General features: G+C 42.5%; 1 protein-coding gene across 1 annotated transcript in view; it reads left to right on the forward strand.

Annotated features, from left to right (window-relative positions):
• The window catches only part of LOC150081206 (glutamate receptor ionotropic, kainate 2-like), a 67,204-nt gene that overhangs the window by 29,794 nt on the left and 12,890 nt on the right, over positions 1–24,520 (forward strand). The window contains exons 2-3 of the mRNA XM_090378875.1: positions 11,717–11,878; positions 18,911–19,162. Of these exons, the coding sequence (XP_090235001.1) occupies positions 11,717–11,878; positions 18,911–19,162 (414 nt within the window). The remainder of the gene's footprint in view (positions 1–11,716; positions 11,879–18,910; positions 19,163–24,520) is intronic.

Genomic DNA, 24,520 nt, shown 5'->3' on the forward strand with positions numbered 1-24,520 from the left:
TGGATAGATCGGCGAGATGGATTTAAAGATTTCCAGTGAAGTAGTGGGCATAATAAATTAACGGATAGAGACCGGAGGGTACTAAGAAGTGTCACACGTACATCCTGCCAGTGTTCATTGAATTCAAGGAGTTCAGTGGGGAAGGACATAGGAAATAATATTAGTATAAGAGTGATTATGTTAGGATCTCCATGGCATCAAATATTTGCGAAAATCTGATGTCATGGAGATCCTAGCGAAAAACGATACACGATTTTCCGATCTGATGGCCGAGTTTGGGTGTGGTAGATGTCCAGAGACTCGCAACTGTGTTTTGCCAAAGGTGCCTTCAATTTCTCGTGGTTTAGATTTGAACCATTGGTCGTTCTTGGACCATCGTTCCTGGAACAATGAATGCCATACGGTACATTGAAAATTCCGTCTTTCTGTACAGCAGCAGCAGTATGTGGTGGTCTTTTACCTCTTTGAGATGGCAGTACATGATTTTAAAGCTACATGGGATTAACCTCGGACTTTCGCTTGTTCAAATGAATTCCTCGTGTGAACTTAACAAAAGGTAATTCCTAAGGATTCTTAAGTTTTGTAAAAAAATTTCTTAACTCAACATAATTTCAACTGTGGTACTTAGTGATCAATGCTTGATTAATTTCTGCAAATTTCTTAAAGACTTTGGACGATTCAGTCATATTTGAGTATGGGAATTGTACTCTATTAATAAAAACAAAATGCTTAAAAATGGTAGTGATGCAGAGTCCAGAGGGACTCCACGTCAGTGACTGGAATTCGCTGCCCTTATTTGGTCATCGCATTCCATAACATTGACCTTGGAAGTCGACAAAGTCCAGAGATGAACCATTACGGAGCTGTTGAAGATGGTAATAAAGATCGATATGATTTATATTTGGATAAATATGATCTCCAACTTCTGTCTAAAATAAATTATGTTTTTAATTTTCTTTTTGGTAATTTGGCAATTGACCAAGAATTTATCGTCCGGGCTCTGCAACGTCCAATGAAGACCCTTCAAACAACTGCTGTGTTTGAGTAATATGTTTACTTTACAAATCGGTTTACAAATATCCAACCCCAATCCTGGGGTGCGAAGGAAATATTTTAAAATATAAATATCGAAGCGGGTAATGCAGAAGATTTTTCAAACGCAGTTTTCTTATAAATGTCACGAGTGAACATTCGAATGCATTTTCTTCAATAATTTACAGTCTCCTCCATCTTAAGACATCTCTCGCACCACTAGTTCGAGTCCAGAGTGCGTGTGAGAATTTGGTGGTCCTCCCTGACAGAATTGTAAAATACTGCTGCATTTATTCATCTATCCTTCAAAACACATTGGAACCACCGTGCAATCGATACGATGGGTGGGTTCGCGCGCGTTTTATCATCCTTTGGAAGTGTGGCCATGATGGAAGCCCCTCCAACGAAACAAAAACTATTACTGGTAACTTACATATCGGCAACATCATTCATGAACTGAAGCATTTTTTCCTGTTTGAGCGCCCACTCTTCCATGAGTGCCATGGAGGACTGGTTTCAACTTATTTAAAAAAGTTCTCTCACTTATCTTAATTAGAGCACCACACCTGGCGTTCTCTAAATGATGCTTGGCAATTATCAAAATATCCTTACTGAAATATAATAATAAATTCTATGTTTATGCAATAAAATCTATTACCGTATTTACTCAAGTAATTATCCTACTTTTCTTATTTAAAATTTTAAGTTTGAAATCGTAGATACGATAATCATGCAGGAAGTCTTTAAAATGTCACATGTCCAATGTGTCTGGCCTTCGTGCCCACACTGGGTGGAAAAGACTGAGGTCGACCCCCCGTCGATGATGGAATGAATTTTTAATGGCCTCTTTCACAACGTGGCTGTGTTGGTCGGTCTCAGGCGAGAGCATGGCATGGTTTTTTCTCCCGGAAACATATTATAGGTTAAGAGTTTAAAAGGGGGAAGGAATATTGGTTATCAAGGAATAGTAAATCTATCTATCTATTTGTTTACTTTTATTAAGATTAATATTTAGTTTCAGAAAAAAAAAGTAGATAAGAAAAACAAATTATGCGCTCCTCTCCCCCATCACGTACGTTGACTTTTGTATTTTTTCCAGCTGTCGTTCTCAACTACCAGTGGAGGCAAATTGTACTAGTCATCAACGATTCGCTGGCTAAGAGAAAACTTCCTAAAATCTAATCTAGACCTCTCACCCCTGCAACTTGAATTTATGGCCCCTAGTTCTCAGAGCCTTATAAACCTCAATCAGGTCCCATCTAAGGTGCCTGGTTGCCAAGCTCTGTAGCCCACATAATCGAAGTCTTTCCGCGTATGGTCGCCCTGAAGGATAACTCCCAACTCAGAATGCGAGTTGTCTTTCTTTGGACCGTTTCAAGACGATCAATGTATTTTTTTAGATGAAATCTCCATAGTTGGACACTAAATCCAAATGCGGTTTGGATTATGAACTCATTGACAGGACACCATGGACCATTTCCCTCTACACTGCTCAGAAAACTTTATAAAAAAGGTAAACTGCAGCCATTATCAATCCACTGCAGGATGGAAGAATCCTCAACGGTTCATGTTGAGGGAAATGGACTATAATCTGCCACCCTGGTCCAGTGCGAGTTGGCAGATCGACCGTATTAGTGATCAAGGGATTGAACGCCGGGCTACTCAAAGAGCGCGTGCTACTGCATTCCCGCTCCTGACCACTCGGCTACGGAGGTCGCTTTATATCTACCCATCACATTTGTTTCGTCCTCTACAATTTTTAATTAATCTCCATCAAGTATAACTTCATTTTGGGATTGCTGTTCCTGAAGTGAATTGTGCTACATTAACTATAGCTGTCCCTTTTCTGACCATTCCTGAAGACGGTTGAGTCATCCCAAAGGAGCACTGATCTTCGATCATTAACGCTTCTCTCAATCTTTATGTCATCTGCAAATTTTGACATCCCGCCCTTTATACCTTCGTCCACATCGTTCATGAAAATCAGAAACACCAGTGGTCCAAGATCTGATCTTGGACCACTGGTCTCTGCCTTCTGCCCCGCAGCACCCTGCAATCCATGTTAGATTCTTTCCAATAATCCCAACATGTTCCAGTTTTATACAATAATCTCTCATGGGGGTTTTGGTCAAATGTCGCCTTTCTAAAATCCGAATCATCTACATCCAGCTCATGAGTAACTGTGTCTAAATGGCTTACTAGGTCAGTTCCCTTAATACCTTGTGTCCTTCAGAATATCATTTCAATTAAAATGTCTGCACTATTAGTCATTGCCTCTAAGGTTTTCCCTACCTCCGAAGTCAAACAACCCGGTCTGTAGTTAGTGACTTCACTCTTAGAACTGCCTTCATATACTGGCGAGACTCTGACACTTCTCTAGTCCAAAGGAATTTCTTTTGAATTCCTTTGGACTAGAGAAGACTAATGAACCATAAACCACAACTGATTCCATACTTAACCTCAATGGTTCACTCTCTGTCCGCCTCCTGTGGACAGAGAGTGAATAGGTAGCACAGTTGGTAGAATCGTAGTCCTCCCAACACCTGGCGGAAAAAGACCTGAGTTTGAGTCCCGTCATGACGCGAGGAATTTTTATGGGTCATTTCACAACGTGGCCGAGTTAGTCGGTCTGAGGCGAGGATATCGTGGTTTTTTTTCTCCTGGAAACTCGGGTTTTTCATCCAGAAAACAGAAAATCGACCTGCAGACACGCAATTTACAGACAACATACACGGAGCAACTTGGCCTTAGTTCTGATGCTCTTAAAACCCTACAACAACAACAGCTCGTCCTCTCCCAGGCATTACAATTGACCCATTCGAAGGGCAACTTACTGATTTTAAAGGAACTTCTAGAATTATAGCTTTTTCTTCGAGTATTCAAATGTGCAGTTACTAAATTTGAATTTTAAGTATTTAATCATTTTTCTAAATTTTGCACACATCCTGCGCGATTGAGTTAAAATAAAGCGAGTTTGAGCATATTACGACCGCCTACGTCAGAAGACATGTTTCGTAGCCAATTAGGGAAAAACGTGTGCAGAACTGTCAGATATTTTAAACTTTTATATTCACGAATGGGATTGCCTTGGGCAACGTGCAGAGAGACCCAGAAGAATTTTTTTTCTGGGTCTTTATAAATTTATTTCTTACATTCATAAGCTGCATCTCGTTTGTGGACCAGTTCGGATTTTGCAAGTTTCCTAATTGGGGACTTCTGCGGTGATGAATGACAAATATAAAAGGGCCGGGCGTCAGTTTTTGCGTCTTGCAGTGCAGGCCGGAGTCCATCCACCGCCATCTATTAGGCAGTTTGGCAATTAGCCGCGGGACACGCGTCTCTCCGTGGAGAGTTCTTTATGGCATTCCCTCCGTCCGAAACAAAAGGAACGCTGACGGCAGACCATCGTCCCTGGAAACGATGACGAGCGGCAAAAGACGTCGGCTCCGCTTGGGTATCGGATGTCTGCGCGAGACGCCGGTGGATTCGACCTGCTCGTAAAACAATCCCCAACGAAAGAAGGAAAGCGGCCCAAGACTATTATTCTTCCATTAGGGAGACTCGGTGGACGGGGGAGGGGGTTGTTGGGGGAGGGGAGGGGGGATTGATGACTATGGATGAGATGTCGCGGTGGCTCAGATAAGGCCGGAGACATTTGGCGAGGAATTAGCGATTTTATGGAAATTGAAGGATCGATCGATGGCTATCGATGCCGGTGATTGATGTGCGGAGGAGGGTGCAGTTAGAGGTCACAGGGGTTATCTTAGCGAGAGTTGGAGGCGGGTAATCAGAGGAATTCGGCGGACTCGAAAAAAGCTCGAAATGTCTTCGAAGTCATTTGGACACTTTCGTGCGTTCCATCGAAGGGGAGGCTGCTCGCAATGGATCGATGGCACCCCCCACACCCACCCACCCACCGGGGATGCGCTGTCATTTCATACGGAAGCCCTCAGTAAGTCTTCCCCCCCTCACGAATTAATTTCTTTCTTTCTGTCTGTCTGCGTCTATCTTTCTATCTTGTTTCTTTCTGTGCTCCACTCTATTCCCATCTCTCTCTCTCTCTCTCTCTCTCTCTCTCTCTCCCTCCATTTATTTATTCCTTCTTTCTCGCTGTACTCTCTTTCAGTCTGTCTTACTATCTTTATTTATTTCACTTTCTTTCTTTTATCTCGCTTTCATTACTTCCGATGCTGCCTCCTTCTCTCTCTCTTTCTCTGTCTTTCTATCATTTTTTCTTCCTGTGATTCACTATATTTCAATTCCATTTCTCTCTCTCTCTCTCTTCATTCCTTCTTGCTATCTCTCTTTTCTTGTCTTTCTTATTATTTCTTCTATCGTACCCTCTCTGTCTTTTTATCTGTTTTTTTTCTCTGAGCTTAACTCTATTTCCATCTTTCCGTTTATTTATTCCCTTTTTTTATTTATGTATTCCTTCTCTTTCTCTGTTTATTTATTTCTTCGCTCTCTATTTATCTAATTTTCCTCCATCTCCGTGTATCTGTTTCTCCGTGTCATTACTTCTTTATTTATCTCACTTTCTTCCTTCGCTCTTTCACTCTCTCTTTCATTACCTCCGACTCTCTCTGTCTCTATCTCTTCTTTGTTCTCTCTTTTCCTCTCTGTCCCTCTTTTTCTCATTTGTCTGGCTCTCTTCTTTCCCCCTCAAAGTTGGGCGGTTCTTATCTTCTTAAGATTGGCCTCCGATCCTCCCTGCTGTGACGGTGAATTTATCCCAGTAAATCCCAGAATACCGCTTTCTTCTGTAAGCCTTCCCAAACAGGATCTTGTCTGCTCAATAAACAACTGCACTGTTCAATCCCATGGATTTCCTTTATTCGTAATAAAAATTTCAGCCATTCATAATAGATCCCCTCCTACTTACCTTCAATAGGATTCTCGGGTCTGTAACTGTACCCCCAATTTGGAAGCAGTATATCGCAAAGCCCCTACCAAAGAACAACGTAAAAAATCCAATAACGAATGCAGGTTAATCTGCATAGGGTGCAATATGCTAAAACTCTTTGAGAAAGCCTTCTCCAGAGACACATAAATGAGTACCGCTTTGGCCATAGACCCGGATATCGACACTCCACCATAAAGAACACACCAACAACCACAAACTTCCTCGAGAGTTTCTGTAGGATCCAAAGTTTGCTCAATAATAGAGGACAAATGAATATACAGTGGTATTTTTCCTCGATATCAAAGAAGCAAATGACACTCTCCATCTACTTATAATCCTCGAGAACTACTTCAGAATTACTTGTCCCATACTTTCGAACCTTGTCCCATTAAATCCCATCAAGTCTGCTGAAGTCACTTTTTCAAATAAAAAGAACAAAAGTAACGCCGTAGTCTTCCTAGAAGGCCTTCCTGTGAACAGAGTCGCGGATCACACAGATTTAAGAATCACCTGGGACGAACAACTCATCTTCTCGGAAACATCAAGAAAAGGACCATTGCAGTCCTCTAGAGAGCAGAGCAAGAATTACTCTTGCGTTACCATCCGAGCCTCATAACCCAACACGTGCTGAGATGTGTCTCCTCGGTTGCATCCTACACATCTGTTATTGGGTCCTTTGCATTGTCTCCTTACATCCAGAATAGACGCACCAAACCTTTCAGAAATTAATTCTCTTCCACAAAGGATAACACCAAAACTGAGGCAATGCTCCAACTATGACCAGCTCATAACTTTTCTTTCTTTGATCAAATGGCCATCATCAAAATTAAATTTTTATTTAAATAAATAAATCTTTAATCCGTTTTCAAAATATTTACTTCCAAAGAAACTCTGGGATTTCAGCGCAGCTCTTTATTATTTCAAATACAATAAAAATATTTATTTTGTAGAAGTTGCGAATCTCAGAGGGCGCTGCAACAATACACGCATCGATAATAGGTTTTTCAATGGCAGCCAAAGAAGATTAAAACCTGTTTTTGTCTCGAATCTTAACAGAATCAAAGAGTTCATAATTCTTTCTAAGTGGCTTCTCTCGCTTGCCACCGCATCGGGGGTTGAGTGGCAATCGAAAACTATTTCGGTGGAAACGATTTCTTTTCTTAAATAAAAACGGAAGAGTTTTTCAAAGGCAGAAATCATTGGACACATCTGCTGGGATCGATTGGTGTCCTTTGTGGAACCTCTTATTGAAGTGGTCCGCGCGCTTCTAATATTAGCACCTTTCTGTTTGCCAATTCAATTAATTTGCATAAGAGACTAAGCGAAAAGTGTCTTTAGCGCCTTGTCATCACCTTAACGGCTTTGTGTACCCGGGAGAGATTGCCACCGGTGTCCTAGCAACCAGTTTCTGTTTAATGGACTTCATTTTGTCCTCGACTGTAACTGTACACGGGATTAAAGACAGCGGCCAATAACAGGTCCTCTGCGTGTCTCTTTATATGACGTTTATGTCGTGTGATTTTTCACCAAGGCAAGAAAAGCAAAGAGGCGTCAGTGCAGCCAAAGTTTACCTCCTTTTCACAATGTGCAGATCGACATGAGCGCTTCTGGAAGATATTGGATTGTTTTCCAATTATTCGACTCTCTGATTATTGATTATCTTTAATTATTATTTCCTTCTTTCGCATGGGTGGATGTCGGATGTGATTTGAAATTCCTCTGTTAAGGAAAGAGGAAACGTGTGCAGAGAGAGAGAGAGAAGGAGAGAATTTGATGGTGCAAAATTTTAAGTTTCTCTGCTGATGGACTTTGATGTTTGGTTCGTGGACACTTTTCGTAGATAAACAAACTCTTCCGGCACTTGTAATTTGCTCATTTGTTCTCTCTCAGAAAGTGGCAATAAATCGTCTTCCATCTCCTTCTTAAAGACTCCTCTATGTTTGGATCTTCTCGTTGTACCAAATGGATCCCAAACTCGCTAATGATTCCGCACGCTGCCATCAACAAAAGAAAGCTGATCAACATTCTCTGACGTGCTTCCTAACTGTTAATATTTGCGGTGTCCTCTTGCTCGTCTTAATCTGCTTTCTTAAGACGTCCACGCATTTGCAGAGCCAGTAACTGGTCTGACAGCAGCAGATATTTACTTTACCCAATGGAATTAACGTAATCTCATCTGTTGTCCAATTTCTGTCATGGTTCACTTAAGCTGTCCGCAGTGACCCTTTCCGATTGTCTTAGCTTAAGGACTTCTGTTTATAGACAGATTAACTCCTTTAAGAACGTCTTTGCATTATACACTGGCCTACCAAAACTATCCGAATACCTGACTATCTATAAATTGCCTTTATTTTCTATTGACCCCCAAAGGAACGCTCTCCACCACTTTTTGTAAATGTCCTTCGATATCTTTCGCCACGGCCTTCAAAGTGACAAGATCTATTTTTGGGCAGTTTCTCCTCACACCATCCCAATTATCTCAGAGGTTCTCTATAGGATTGAGGTTAGGGGACTAGGCTAGCCAGTCTGATGTTCTGCCACAACGTAGGTCACACATTTAGGACGTCCCAATAGCCCTCAACATTCATATTTGTTTTCCAAAACACCAATGATCCCAGGCCAATTTTCCAAGACCATGCTGCCTTCGCCAGACTTCATTGTCTTGAGGATACTTTGGTAATGTTTGGACCATAGACCAAACTAAAAATGGTTTGGACCATAGCCACAAGATCCCTGGATTTTTAGTGCTGTTGAAATGTCACGTACAGACTGTACGTGATCCAGATGTCTGCATGACCAGTGGGTGGTCACCAACATCTACACAATTCTTTCTTCGCTTTTGCAAACATCAATAATTTTAAAAATATCCTTCCCAACTTGAAGAAACTTTCGAGAATCGATCTCCCATAAACCATCCTAAGCGATCTACATAACTACATTATTTCGTAGAGGGACTGCAAAGAGGAGGAGGAGGAGGAGGAGGAGAGAACAGAATGGCATTGAAATAGCGCATTAATTAAAAGAAGCCAAGGAAACTAAAGCGCTTCTGGTACTGAAATCAATTATTGGAACACTTTAAGTGAGATTTTTCAAGACAAGTTCCTTCTATTCATTTTTAGGAAACAGTAATTAAAGCTGTCTGGGATATCGATTGGATTCTGTGCGTACATGGAATCCACGAAAGAATTCATTTACTCAAAGTTTCCAATGAAGCATATCTGACTTGGTTCCTTTTTAAAGTTGTCCTTTAACATTGCTTGAAATCTAAGATTTAAGAGTTTTCTTTAACTAATCGAAGAAGTACACAGTTTGCTTTCTTAGGAAACAAATCTTTGTGTTTCTCCTTAACGATAAGTGCACATAAGAGTAAAGGAAGTTATGGATTCTTCAGTCCATTCGTTAATTAATTTTAGTGGAACATCCCTCGTGGACATGACTATACATCCGGGAAGTTCTGTTTGCATTCATCACTCTGTGAGGACACAATGTCGTAACTCCCCCTTGGGGATAGTTCCAGGAACTGTTTCAATTGCTTTCAGTTAATATCATGTTTATCGCTAAATACTGAATCGAAAGATAGCGTGGAAGATCTCCAACACTGGAGGCAGTTTTGGAGATATGTGGCCATTGTTGAATTAGAGAGTCTGTTTACGATCGTTCTCCGAGAAAAGTACTCATAAATGTCTTAAGAGATTTGCCATCTGCGTCAAATGTAACGACCTCCAGTACTCCAGTATTGTCTTACCATAACATCAGCAGAGACTTCATCAGATAAAATGGATTTCAACTATTTAATTAACCCTTTCATTAATGGTACCATCAATTTCTAGAGAAACGCTAGACAAAAGGCAGGCGAGATTCGTATCTGGTGTCTTGGCTTGTGTCTGGCTTTTCTTTAAGTTCCAAACCATCCTTTCTCTTTAATTCTTCAGTAGTTTGTGCGTTTCATTTATATCCACGAATCTAACTACACGGTAATGAGAATTTAACGAGGTAATGCCCAAGCAGTCGACAAGTGATAAAGGATGCTTTCTGATATGGCAAACGTTTCACATTCATCACGTCAACTTTCATTTTCTAGTGTTGATGATCATCCAAATGGTACTTTTGTCATCTGTAACATACACTGCCCTGTCACTAATATCTGGACACCCATCCGTCGATAGTGGTCGTATCCTATCCAAGAAAGACAGGATGTGACCATCCTGCTGTAGGACCGTGCCTACAAGAGTACCAGTAGGCACTCTTGTAGGCAGCATGATGGTCTCGGGCTGTTTTCATGGTTTGGTCTATCACTGGTTGTTTTGGAAAAACCACAGATGCTGAGGTCATCTGCCACTAGTGGTTTTCCACATCTGCGCCTGACTTTGGGCACAGGATCCCTGGTGGAATCCTAAGTTGCCCGTAGACACCGCTAGGAGGTAAGTCAGACTGCCCATTGTTCTCTGGCTGGTCTCCACCAGGGTAGCTTGAGATTCCTGGATGGAGTCCAAGTTGGGAAAAAAAAGAGATGTAGAGTGTGGGGAGTACAGAGAGTAATACAAGAAGGGGGAAGGAAGAGTGAGGGGAGGTAGTTGAAAGCAGTCCCTCCCCTAGTTAAAAGGGGAAACATAAGCTCCTCCAGGCGAAAGGGAAAGGTGAATAATAGCCACACAGCAGGGGTGCTGGACGTGACGATCGCCTTTGGCGTTGGTGTAGATTTAAGCCATTGATCCCACCCAGTCCTTGGACTGGGTTAGCAACATCCAACCCTGGGAAATAGGATCAACAGAAGTTTGTGGTTGTCAATACTTGGAGTAAGAAAAAAAGTCCGGAGTGGGGTCAATCCAGTAGGTGTCATGCCCAAAGATAAATCGATACAGTGGGTGTCAAGTCCAGGGATGAGGATAGTGTGGTATGTGTACATTGAGGTGAGGCGGATTAAGGAGGAATTTTTATTGGCCTTTTTCACAACGTGGCTGAGTTAGTCACTCTGAGCGTGAGGATGGCATGGTTTTTTCTTCCATAAACTTGGGTATTTCGTTCATCAAACAGAAAATGGACCTCAGAACACACGCAATTTGCAGACAATATACACGGAGCAATATGGACTTGGTCACTGATGCTCCTAAAACCCAACAACAACAACCGTACCAATAGTAGGAAAACTTTCCATGTAATATTGCTCAAGTTGTGAAGGAGTGGTTTGACTACCTGAGCTCGTGTCTCCTATAACATAAACCACGCAGTCGTATTAAGACTCCTACGATATGAAAGAAATAGAAAGTTGTGAAAGAACAAAGTTTAAAACTTCTGTCTTAGCTATCGTTTTCTTATAACGTATGTCCACTGAGTGTTGTTATTGGCACTAATGGCCATGCGGCCCTCCAAACAGAGCCCTCCATCTTGTAGATCCTCGTGTTTAGCGAGGATTCCATAAAATACTTTTCCACATTTCACTCCCTCCTCGCTTGATTCATTTTTAATAGTTGAACGACGCCTTTGCTGACAAACAGCATGAAACTTTCATCAAAAGAAAATACAGATTCTTCTGTCACTTCCAAAACGTCTTACTTTAAAGCAAACGAAAAAAAACAGATGAGGCAGACGATGGATTTTTCCAGCCAGAAAATCTTCGTCTGATTTCTGCAGATTAATTTTGCGATTTTAAGGGCCAATATTGTTCTTTCCCATTTTCAGGGTGTTTAATTTTTTGGCCAGTGAGGGTAAATAGCAATGATGAACCAAACGAATATTACTGAAATCTTTCTTCTGATCCTTACTTTTATCTGTTTCCTGCAGGGGTTCTCTTCACCGAGGATCAAAAAGACAGTCCCACCGAATTGGCGTTCAGATACGCGGTGTTCCGCATTAACAAAGACAAAAGCATCCTCCCGAACACCACCCTGACCTACGACATCCAGCACGTTCCACGGGACGACAGTTTCCATGCGTCAAAGAAAGGTAAGAGTGAGGAGCCAATTCTTTCTTTCTTTCTTTCTTTAGAGCCAATTCTTTCTTTCTTTCTTTCTTTAGATTCACAAATGCATTTGCACTTCTTAATGTTCCCGTTGAAGTGATCGCTGATGGCGAAGTAATTGTAATAAGTTGCCAAAAGACGACAGATTTAAGAACGCGCCGCTAACAGAAAAACGTTTAATTTTAGGAGAAGTGAACTCCCCCTCCCCCTCCCCTCCCCTCCCTCCTTCCATGAGGGCCGTAATATTTTTATATGCAGAGTGGCATCCTGCGTTTTGGTTTTGTTCTTTCTCCTTTGGAAGTCGATCGTCTGTTTTTGCTCTCGTGCCATAAGACGTCATCAATCTTTGAGTTTTCTTAGATACGCCTGCAGGAGCACTCAGAGGAGATCTAGGAGGGAAGCGCACTTGTTTCGATACATTTAATTAATGTCACGGTCCCACATCGAGGACTGTTGGGCAACTGAAAGGAGATAAATCCTGTCTACATTAGGAAGAACTTTAAGAAAAACGAAGAAAATATGATGAAAGGATAAATTTAGACGCGTTCCAAGTGTTGGAAGCACGGACAGCACTCTTAGAAAGGCTCCGGTTCGAATCTTCTCAATGGTGGAATTTGGACCCGGGATGAAAAAAACCGAGTGAAAAATCCGACAAGACTTCTGCTGGCTCTTTGATGTGAAAGCATCTTTGGGAGCACCAATCAATTTTTCGGACTTGAATAAAATCGACTGGTAACGAAAATGCGAGACGGAAATGACGCAAATGACGTCACATATGAGTTGAACTAACGTTCACGTATCGTCCTATATAATATACTGAGTTCAATCACTGAAGTTGACTTGGTAGAGAAGGTAGTGGGCGTGAGCATAAAGCGTTACATCTTTCATTCTAAATATTTCGGACTGAAGTAAATCCTATTGGTAACGAAAATGCGAGACGGAAATGAAGCAAATGACGTCACATAAAAGATGAACTGACGCTCAAGTGCCGTCCTACCTAAGATACTACACTTAGTCACGAACGTTGATTTGGTAGAGAAGGTAGTGGGCGTGAGCTTAAAACGTTACATCTTTCATACTAAATATTTCGAACCGAAGCAAAACCGATTGATAACGAAATGGGCAGACGGAAATGACTTCACTTCCTAAATGACGCTAACTCAGTCAGTAATCTTTATTCGGTAGAGTAAGTAGCGGGCGTGAGCATTTAACGTTGCATTTTTCATAACTTCGGTTCTAGCTGTTCGATTTTAAAAATTTAAACGGTTTTGATTTTCGTCAAAGGTGTTTTCACATACAACAAAAGATCTTTCGTGCCTACTGGGTACACACACAGTTTTTCTCACTCCGTAGCTGAGTTAGTCGGTTTAGGCCTAGGCAGTAAGGTTCCTCTTCGAAAACTGAGATTTTTCTTCCAGCAAAACAGGCAAACCGACTAAAAAACACAATTTGCAGACATAATACACACGGGTACATGTGGACATGTGGACATGTGTTTTTGTAAAGGGCGGCTCCTAGAACGTGAGTTCAACTCCGCCTCGTATCTCTGTGAAGAACAGTATCACTACAAATAGGCCAGATATGTGTGTGACGTCGGTTTGTGTGTATTATGTGTGTGTTCTGTTGTTCTGTTCTGACCGCTTGGCTACCCAGAAGCATCAGTCACCTGGACAGATGATTCTGGGTACTCGTCCACACCACGGGAAGGTGGGCCAGTCCCAATGGAGCACGTACTGTCTCGATACGAGACTCTGAACTAGGGTAGATGAACTAGGTCTTTCTTTAGGGTAGATGAGGAAATTCAAAACCGATCGTAAACATTACAAAAATTTGGACATATCCACATTGTTCTCAGTACTTATCTGGATTAAAGCGCCACCGCTCCCGCCTCACTTTTATTTTCTACATTTCTATATACAGATCGATTTAAGGGCCACCATTATGTTCTAATGGGGCTTATTTCCAAGGATATTTATAGTAATAACAGCAAGATAATGTCACGTGATGTCCTAACTTTATTCAACATCTCCTCCTGCTCCGACATCAAAATTCTCACTGCACAACAACCATAAAAAAGAGATTATCTTCACGATTTTCTCTTTCCATCTTTCAATTTATGGGGAACGCGAGATTGACTATCAATAAATTTGATTGAATAACATCTTCGATTTATCTCAACAAGCCAAATCGCCCTCGGTATAATTCCGAACTCACCTTTTCATCTAAGTAAGCTTCGATTCGCGTGGAGTCCAATGAAATAATATTGGAAGGATAACAGCGAGAGAAAATGAAAGGCGCGAGTCACTGATATTTTCTTACTTTCGTTATCTCTTTTATAGATTATGTGGGTCAGGCGCTCCGAGCTTATCACACAGACAGAAACAATATTGATTTCAGCACGTGTGTAAAGAAAACATGATTTCTCAGCAGTATTGACGTTTGCAATCAGATTGCATTTTTTGCTTTCCAAAACCGTCTCCATTTGGAGCACTAATAATTTGCCACCTGCTGTATTTTCATTTCGCCAGCAGTTACTTCTTTAAATTTACGATCTGTGGATAGTAAGATGGATTTTCAGTTTGTCTTAAAATGTAAGGAGTGTTAAACAAGAAAGGTGTTTGGGGTTAGGCTTCGGGATAATTTACAAGACTGTAAATTGGGAAGGCTGCTGCCCTGTATCCGTTCATGCCACGAAGAGGTGGGCCACAACTATATACACCCAACCCACTGTCCTAAATGGATTATATCTAGCACCCATTGCAAGAGTCGTGTGGTAAAAACCTTCTATTATCATGTACAGTGGTCAAAACCACAAGAATCCCGCACCCACTGGAGATAGTGCAAATGATTCCAGCAGTCCTCATGATGTCCAAGTCTGAATATTAATGAGTCCGGATATTAATGGTAGGACATTGAATAAAAAGAAAAGTGTGAATTTATCAATCTGTTAAAAGATTGTATCTTATTTGCGCATGTCCAGCTCAATTGAAGTATTAATGAAGTGGTCAACTCAAAGGAAGACGTGAAAATCACGAAATTGGTGCATTGGGTCATCAGCAAATTTTTAATAGAAGGAAATGGGCCAGAAGTAATTCATTCATAAACACATGACAGCTGCTCCTTCTGAATACCAGATAAAATTTTTGTCTAGGCCAATTTAAATTGGGTCTCGATTCCAAAGAAGATGAACCACACTTGGAACACACAACAGAAGTGACAAGTCCAGAAATATGTCAAAAATATTTTAAAGTTATGCAGGATAGTTTTATTAAAGTGTCTACGATTGCCAAAGAACGTAACATTTCTGGGTTCTGACCGTCCTCCAGGACCACTTGGCCATGTCAAAGATCAGTCCTTGATGGATGTCAACGTATTATTCTTGAAAGAAACAAAAGTTTCTTTAAAGAATTGCAACCGTGATGAATCCTTGATTTACCATCGAAATCCGGAAACAAAACAGAGGCCAATGCAATCGACACACCATAAGGGTCAACCCCCAAAATATTTCAAGTCTCAACCCTGAAAGATCATGGGCATATGGAAGGAATTATTTTGATAGACTATATAAAGGAAAGTGAAATGTTCAGAGACTTACAGTACACAATAATCGAGGAGGGGTATCCGAATACTTTTGGCCATCAGTGTACACACTTATAGATCGGAATTATCTTGTAGAAAGATAACGCTCTTTCTGGAGTCGCCAGATTAACACTGGATTCTTCTAGGAGTTCAAATAACTCGACAACCTTCTGAATTTTATGTTTGGTCCTCTTTCATTAATCGGTTGAAATATTCTTTCATCGAACACATCTGTCAAAAATTCTGCGAGTAATTATTCCTGGAATGGAAGAAGACTCTTCTAATTAATAAAATTATCTTTTTCCGCTATAATTAAAAGTAATCTTCAACGTCTTGGACATTGTCTGGTAATCTGCAAAGGTTAATGAATTCCACTTTGGATTCGATACTCCTTAATTATTAAATGTTTCATTTTTCTTTTGGTCAAGTCGATGGCGCGTGGAATTTTGATATCCACGTGCCCGTCCTCGACGGGTCGAATCTTTACTGGAACGCGATCCAATGCACTTTTTGCAGACGATCATTTAAGTATTGTTGAGCGCGTTTAATGTTCGTTTGGAGTTCTTCAGTCATTGCTCGATCTGTCATTTTTCCGGAGACAGTTGGACCGCGATGGTTTTCGTTCGTCCGCATTTCACGGTCGGACTGTTTCGTTCTGTTGGGGGGAGGGGGGTGGGGATAAATCGTCGAAGGACACAACTGCGAAATATGCTCGCAAAGACGAAGCAATTTACGAAGTTCCCTCGGACGGCGTCGAATACAATGTGGCGTCGTTTTTGAGCGGACAATGGCGACTGCTCCGAGTTCGGCCTCCGAAGTGTGCGTCCACTGTCGAAAGCGGGTTCGTACAATAGGTCGGAGGGAGGAATGCGGGGATGAAAAACCCACCGGAAACGCCGCTAACCTCTGCCTCTGGGTCACCGTGTAGTCAAAGAAATGTCAATAAATGCCAATTAGGTTCGCTTCTAATGAAACTGCGCGCGCGTTTCACCGAGCTTCGTGTTGTCGTGGCAACGGTGCCGGTGATACGGTGGATGAGGTGGTGGATGAGGCTCCAGTTCCGGTTTTAACAAGAAACCCGCATTTACGCGCGGCAACAGTTAAAGGGGAAATATTTGGGGGGGGGGGGGAGTTGTCCTTAAAAAATCGTTTCGTGAAGCAAAACAGTGCCACCTGTCGGTGATTGTGAGTCTTCACATTTTTCTTTCTTTGAAATTTCGAAGTGTCGTTGAGGAGGAGGGGGAGGACCCCCTTGTGTGGCGAATGGGTTAAAGGGGAGCAGGTTTTGGTGGCTCGTTTCTTTCTTGTTAGCTGCTTTCTGTCTTTCTCTCTATTCGTGTGTGGTAAGGCGTGTCCCGGGTGGGAGGAATTTACAGCGAATCAGGGACTCAATGGCGAAGCGTGTTTAGCAGCCATGACAGCTTCAACCACGGTTCACTCAAAGGCGTGTGCTACTGCACTCTCAATTCAGCCACGTCAGGTCTCATTCACTCTCTCTCTCTCTATCACTGTCTTCCCGTATCTCTATCTGTCCCTCTCCTTCAATCGTTGTTTCTCACTCACTCTCTCTCTCTCTCTCTCTCTCTCTTTCTCTATCTCTCTGTTCTGTCTTTCCGCCTGTCTCTCTATCTCTTCCTTAATCTCTCTCTCTCTCTCTGTCTTTCCGTCTCTCCTGTCTATCTCCCACTTAATTGCTCTCTCTCTCTCTCTCTCTCTCTCTCTCTCTGTCTCTCTGTCTCTCTCTCTCTCTTTCTCTCCATAACTTTCTGGTTTCTCTCTTTATCTCCGTATTCTGTCTTTTTGTCTGTCTATTTCCTTCTCTCTCTTTAACCCTGTGTATTCTGCCTTTCTGTTTGCCCCTCTCTCTCTCTCTCTCTCTTTAACTCTCTGTCTGTCTGTCTGTATTTCTCTCTCTTTATTCTGTCTTTCCGTCTGTCTTTCTCTTTCTCTCTCTCTCTCTCTCTCTCTCTCTCTCTCTCTCTCTCTCTCTCTCTCTCTCTCTCTCTCTTTATATAATAATAACTTTCTCGGTATTTGTTTTAATCTCTGTCGTCTCTCTCTCTTTAATCTTCTGTTTCTCCTTTAATATTTATCTCTATGTCTCTCTCTTTTGTCCTATCTCTCCTTTAAACAATCTCTCTCTGTCTTTCACTCTCTGTATCTATCCCTTCCTTGTCCGTGTCTGTCTGTCCGTCTCTCTCTGTTTTTATTATCTCTTTTTAATCTCTGTCTGATTCTCTCTTTCAGTTTAATTCTCAGCCTCTCTCTCTATCTTTCCCTCGATCTCTGTTTCTCTTTCTCTCTATAATTTTCCGTTAAGCTCTGTTTGTCTCTGGTTCTCTTTAATCATCCATCTTTTGATCTTAATCTTAATCTCATATTGTTGCCATAGTTGGTCATCTTTTTACTTACTTTTTTTCTCTCTCTCTCTTTCGTGAGTCGTGACAATCATTTTGAATTTCTTAAAATTCCTCCTTGCGTTGCCTCTCCTTAAGGAGTCTACAGAATTTAACAAACGCAGTTAACGAAGAGTGACCTTTCGTAAGTGATTAAACGAAGCTGCGGATTAAGGAGCTCTCCGCAGAGGATAATTCTCAGATGTTGCGGGAGTGCAGTTAATGACTCATCAAATTTGAGGAAAGGAGAGCCTTCTCCTTTGACCTCTGATCCCATCGGTTCTGATTCGTTTTCCGCACGAAGGCGTAACCCTTTGGAGGAAGAGGAGAAGTCCGGATCTTTGACGCTCTGTCAGGTCGGATACGAAGGCGACCTCTCCTAAGACGGACGTGGCAAAAAACGCTCCTCTGCGCCCCCTTCCCTCCCTCCCTCCCTCTAATCGAGATAATTGGGGCGGGCGAGAATTAATTCGGGCAAAAAGTAATTAAGATTCAATCGTTTTAATATCGCTCAAGGAGGAGATCTTTGGGAGGGGGAGGGGGGAGAAGGGCGTTGAGAGATGACCCGAGCTGAGCCCGCGAAAACACATTAGCCGAAATTAACATCCGGGTTAATTTTATAAATTAATGTCGGCGAGACTTCATTAAGGCACGAGAGGAAAAAAAAGCTTTAATTACGACGACACCCCCGCGCAGGCAGGGGGAGTGCCCGTAGCGAAATCGTCGCTTACGAAATTGAGTCATCCGCGTGCTGGCGGAGTTTCTCTTCTCGGAAGGTATTCTCCGAGCCACCCGCGACCTTACTTTTATCGTACGCGGTCCTCTTCTCGTTTTATTATCCGATAGATGGCGCTGATAGCAGACCACGGTGGTTGAACGCAGTCTGAACGCGCTCGATGCGATTTGTACCAAAAAGGTCAAACAAACGACGCTTTTCTTAATTTTTTTCCTTGGAGCGATGCACTTTTGTTTCGGTTATGTTTGGGGGGGGGTGGAGTGAGTGTTGTTTACTTCTGTTTACTGAGCGACTCTTCTTTTAAGCCTGTCTGCAGGTGAGTTCCGGGGTGAGCGCGATCTTTGGCCCTCAGGATCCGTTGCTAGGGAGCCACGTGCAGTCGCTGTGCGATGCCTTGGACATCCCCCACATCGAGTCCCGTCTGGACATGGAGCCGGAGGTGAACGAGTTTTCGATCAATCTGCATCCGCACCCGAGCATCGTGGGGACCGCAGTCCGGGACCTCATCAAGTACCTGAACTGGACCAAAGTGGCCATCATCTACGAGGATGACATGTGTAAGTCTCTCTCTCTCTTACTATCACCAATCATTCTCTCTACTATTCTTTCTTTACCACTCTCTTTCTTCTTCCACTTTCTCTGTGTCTCTCTCTCTTTCCAACTCTGTCTCACTCGCTCTATTTCTTCGTGTCTCCGTTTTTAATTTATTATTTGTCTCTATTAATTTGTTTTTCTCTTTCTGATCCCTCCTTCCTTTCTCTCTCTTTATCTTTTCCTGTTTCATCCTCTCTTTTTCAGGCTCTCTCACTCTCTCGCTGTCATCTCTCTCTCTTAATATCTCTTTATTTCCATCACCTTTCTCATCTATCTCTTAATAACTCTTTGCTTCCATCATTCTCTCTCTCTCTCTCTCTCTCAACATCTCTTCGTTTCAATTATTCTCTCTTCCTCGTAATCGTGGTTCTCTCTTTCCATTATCTCTTATTCTTTTTCTTAAAATTGTTATTCTCTCTCTCTATATATATTTTTTTCTTTATTTCCCTCCAATCTCTTTGTGGCTCCCTCTGTTTCTTCAGATCTCTCATTTCTTTCCTTTCATTATTTTTCTTCATTATTTTATTTCGTTTTCTCTCTTTAGTCCTTCCTTCCTTTCTTTCTCTCTTTATCTATCTATCTATCTATCTATCTATCTATCTATCTATCTATCTATCTATCTATCTATCTATCCTCTAGTCCACGCCGATCGGACACGTGCTTTTGAGCTCCCGCCCTTTTGCCCCTTTCAACGTTTGTCTGCGAGAACCCTCAGTCAAGATATATATATTTCGATTCCTCTTCGGAAGAGCTTTCGAGTAATAATAATTTTGTGTGTGTAGATTTAGCGGAGTTTCAGTTAGGTTAGAATATAATTTATTAACTTCAGCCATGGAAAGCTGGACATTCCAATAGCGGCTTATTCCACTCCCCGTCCACCCCAGCTATTGCCTCCAGCTATGGCCAGCGAAGGTCAAACAACCACAGCAACGGAACCTACAGCTACTGCCAGCAGTGACCAAGATACTGGAAACCACACCCTGCGACAACAGGTGAATACTTCAAGGTCCAAAAGGTCAGTAACTGTTAATACTTATGCTAATACCGTATCTAATGGATTATTCTTGACGCCAGCAAAAACCTCTCTCTCGCGACCAACAATAGTACATACGCGGTCGAACAACGCTCTTACAAATGAAGCAACCGCTATTACTTCCCGGGAAAATGGAATAGTAATTTTCGCTACCAAGGAAAACACTCCCTTAGAACAGTACCTTACAGCGATCGCGGAGAAAGTACCACCGAAAAATATTACCCACGCATCCCGTGTGGCGGGAACTGTGCAGGTGTATTTCAGCCACCCCTCATGGGCGCAAACTATCCTGCAAAATGGAGTAGACATCGGTCTTCATCACCTAGAAGCGGCGCCAATTGCCTTAGCACCAACGAAAGTCACAATTTCAAACGTCCCACCTGAAATCCCTCATCACTTTCTGAGAGGGATTTTATCCAAATACGGATCAGTTACCGGGAAAATACGCACACTCTCTGCAGCAACCACGAAACCGGAATTTTCGCATATAAAAAGCTTCCGCAGGCAAGCACTTATGCACTTCGCCAACAATGACGCAGCAAACATCCCAAACTCATCAACACCGATCTAAACGGAATAATTTACACCTTCTATACCTCCATTTCCTCACAATGTTTCTTCTGCCACGAAGAGGGTCACATCAGGAAAAACTGCCCGCATATCTCTAACTCTTCTGAAAGTAATACCGAAATTCAGGCGGCACCAACCTGGGTCAGGCCAGATGCACAAAGCGAGCTGACTGTTGGAGAAAATGGGGATGCTGAAGAAACTGTCAAACAGTCTGTGATGCTCCCCACAACAAACTCTTTAGAAAAAGAAAATTCAAAAACCACAGAAGACCAGGACGCAATCTCTTCAGGAGACCGAAGAGTTTTATCTCAAAAGCAACCCCCAAGGCAGACCACGTCCAAAGCCACAAAACAGAAAAAGACAACGCACACGGCGGCAGGAAAAGAGCAAACCGCAAACAAAAACAACAGGGGCGACGAAAATAAATACAGAACACCACAGAAGATAAACGGCCAGATCTCAAGTAAGTCCATCATACCACCGAGTATGGAAATAAATAAACAGCTACAAACTACTGACGATCCAAATGAAGAAGAACCCGAATTTCTGGGCACTGAAGAAGAGACCAACTGTGATTCTCACTATTCAAGTGCTTCAGAGGACGAGGAAACCGATTTTCCCTACGCTAAAGGTCCTTTAACTGTGGAGAAACTACGATCCTTTCTACGGGAAGTACGCGGCTCGCCACAGAAGCTGGTGACAGCTCTGAAGTTCACCTCTAACATACCCGAGCTGATCTCACAACTTACGGGTCTGCGTTCCAAACTAAAAGGAAAGAAAGACAGAGCAGATGTGAATAGATCCAAACGCCTGTACTACTTGATTAACGGGCTTGAACAGCAATATCATCAATCAGGATGTTAACCGCCCCAAAACTTGCAAAACCCTTATCTTTATCCCTGCAGATAATGCTGACTCTTAGCATGCTATCACTTAATGCAAGAGGATGCTCCTCTGCATCGCGCAATAAGCTGATCCTTCACCAGGTCCAACGACATCATGCCGACCTACTCTTCCTACAAGAAACAAATATTAAAACAGACACAAGGCCATCCTTGAAATGGGCAGATTGGCCATATGTATTTCATCATTCTCCAACACAACAACATCATGGGGCAGGAGTGAGTATCGGCCTTCATCAAAGGTCAGCCTGCAAGCTCAATGTGATAGCAGAGATTGCTGGCTACGCAATTTACGCCCTCCTGAATACACCCCAGAAGGAAACCCTGCACCTTTTTAACATCTACATGCCACAGCAGGACAGACTCGCTATCCAAATAACCAACTTCATACAAAGCCACCTCTCTACCATAGATCAAGAACATATCATTCTTGCTGGCGACTTCAACTGCACTCTTGACCCAAAAATGGACAGAGCACGATGCACTGAGCACCGCACAACATTAATCAATAACCTGCAAGCCTTGATAAACAACAATGAATTGGTCGACGTATTTAGACACCAGCACCCAGAAGAAAAGTCCTACACCTGGAGATCAGCAAATACAGCATCAGCAAGACCACCTTACCAAGCCCGACTGGACAGATACTACATCCCAAAACACACCATCCCCCTGGTCAGAAGCATCACACATTTGCCATCTTATATCTCAGATCACTCCTTTATCAAATTACAGCTCTCTTTCTCACCCAATCACTACAAAAGTAGAGGTGCTTATTGGATGTTCAACAATAGCCTTCTTCAAGACAAGGAATACATCTCTAAGCTGCAAGACCTGATATCCAACCTTGCCCAATCCAAAGACAGATTGGAGCCCATGAACACATGGTGGCCTACATTTAAAAGTAAACTGAAATCATTCTCGCAAACCTACAGCCATCAGAAAAGTCAACAAAAGCGTAATAACCTCTATCAACTTGAGCAAAGGCTGAAAAATCTCCCATCTGAAAGTCAGACCTACCAGTCAACACTACAAGCCATACAAACCCACTTAGAACACTCTGCAAAAGGCGCCCTGCTCCGATCAAGATACACCCACATAAATCTATCTGATGCCCCGACCAAATACTTTTTCTCATTAGAAAGCAGACATCAGAAATCAACCACCATCACTGCCATTCAGCTGCAAAACGGAAACATCACTGAAGACCCAGAGGAAATCTTCTCTGAAGTAACAAGATTTTATAGAGAAATTTACAGTTCTCAAGAAACCTCTACAAAGGCAACGGAGGAAATCCTTTCAGGACTTAAAAAAATCTCCCATACGGCCCATTGCAGCATGGAGAAACAAATCACCCTACAAGAACTAACAGCAGCATGCAAAGGCCTTTCCAAAAATAAATCACCAGGTCTGGACGGACTGACTTCTGAATTCTTCCAAACGTTTTGGGATCAACTCGGAATGCTACTCTTTGAAATGCTTGAAGAAGCTCAGTTCCATGGACTACCAGCTTCGGTCACCACCTCTGTCGCTCGACTGATTCCCAAGAAAGGAAATCGCGCCAATCTACAAAACTGGCGCCCGATTTCCTTAATGAACACGGACTGTAAAATCATTTCCAAAGCCATCGCCAATAGATTAAAAGCCACTCTCCCTGATATCATCGATCACCAACAAACATATTCTGTACCTGGAAGATCGATTCACGACAATCTACATCTGATCCGAGACCTCCTCTCCACTGCAAACAGCCAAAGAGAATTCCTAGCACTAATTAGCCTTCACCAGGAAAAGGCATTCGACAGCGTTGAACACAGCTACCTATTTCAAACCTTGAAAGCCTTTGGATATGGACCTTACATCATCGGAACAATCCATCTGCTATATAAGGAAGCCAAATTCTGCCTGAAACTCAACAACCAGCTCACCTGCCACTTTCCGTATTCCAGAGGGATAAAACAAGGCTGCCCACTCTCTGGACAACTCTATGCAATTGCCATAGAACCATTCCTTAATAAAATTGCCACCAGTATACAATCCCGACGAACGCTGCTACCAGAACCCCACCTAAATATAACCTACTCAGCATACGCAGATGACGTCACAATTGCAATACGACACGAGAGTGAATTTGAAGTCATTCAAAAGGCTCATGATCTTTATGCTCAAGCATCAGGCGCAAAACTCAACCACTGTAAGACCAGCGGCCTGTGGGCTGGCAACTGGAAAACTAGAACCGACTCCCCCATCCAAGGCACATGGTCCAGCGAGGGACAGAAATACCTAGGTGTGTACCTCGGCAATACCCTCCTTTTCTCCCAGAAGAACTGGCCCGAATTGCTGAGTCGTTTCAACAAAGTACTCGGAAGATGGAGAAGCGTGTGCGCCACATCTTCGCTGAGAGGGAGAGTGCTTGTGGTCAATCATATGGCGGCAAGCGTTCTCTGGCACACCTTCAAAATTCTCACTCCACCTGCTGACTTCCTCCACCAAATCCAGGCATCTATCCGAAGCTTCCTTTGGAACAAAACCAACTGGATATCCTGCTCCAAACTTAGCCAACCACTTACTCACGGGGGTCAAGGGTTGGTCTCTTTAGACGACAAAATCACAGCATTCCGGATCACCTTTCTTCTTAAGACGCTGCAAACAAAATACGCACAATCCAACACTACGGATAAACTACTAGCCACAGCCACTAGAGGACTATCCCTTTCAACAATATTGAGAATGGACATGGCACCAGTACCACTCAAACTACCGCCGTTTTATAAAGACGCACTATACCGCTGGAAAAAGCTAAACCTTCACCATAA

Source organism: Mastigoproctus giganteus, chromosome 8 (assembly GCF_048544385.1).
Source record: "Mastigoproctus giganteus isolate SK-2022 chromosome 8, ASM4854438v1, whole genome shotgun sequence".
NCBI classification, from domain to species: domain Eukaryota; kingdom Metazoa; phylum Arthropoda; class Arachnida; order Uropygi; family Thelyphonidae; genus Mastigoproctus; species Mastigoproctus giganteus.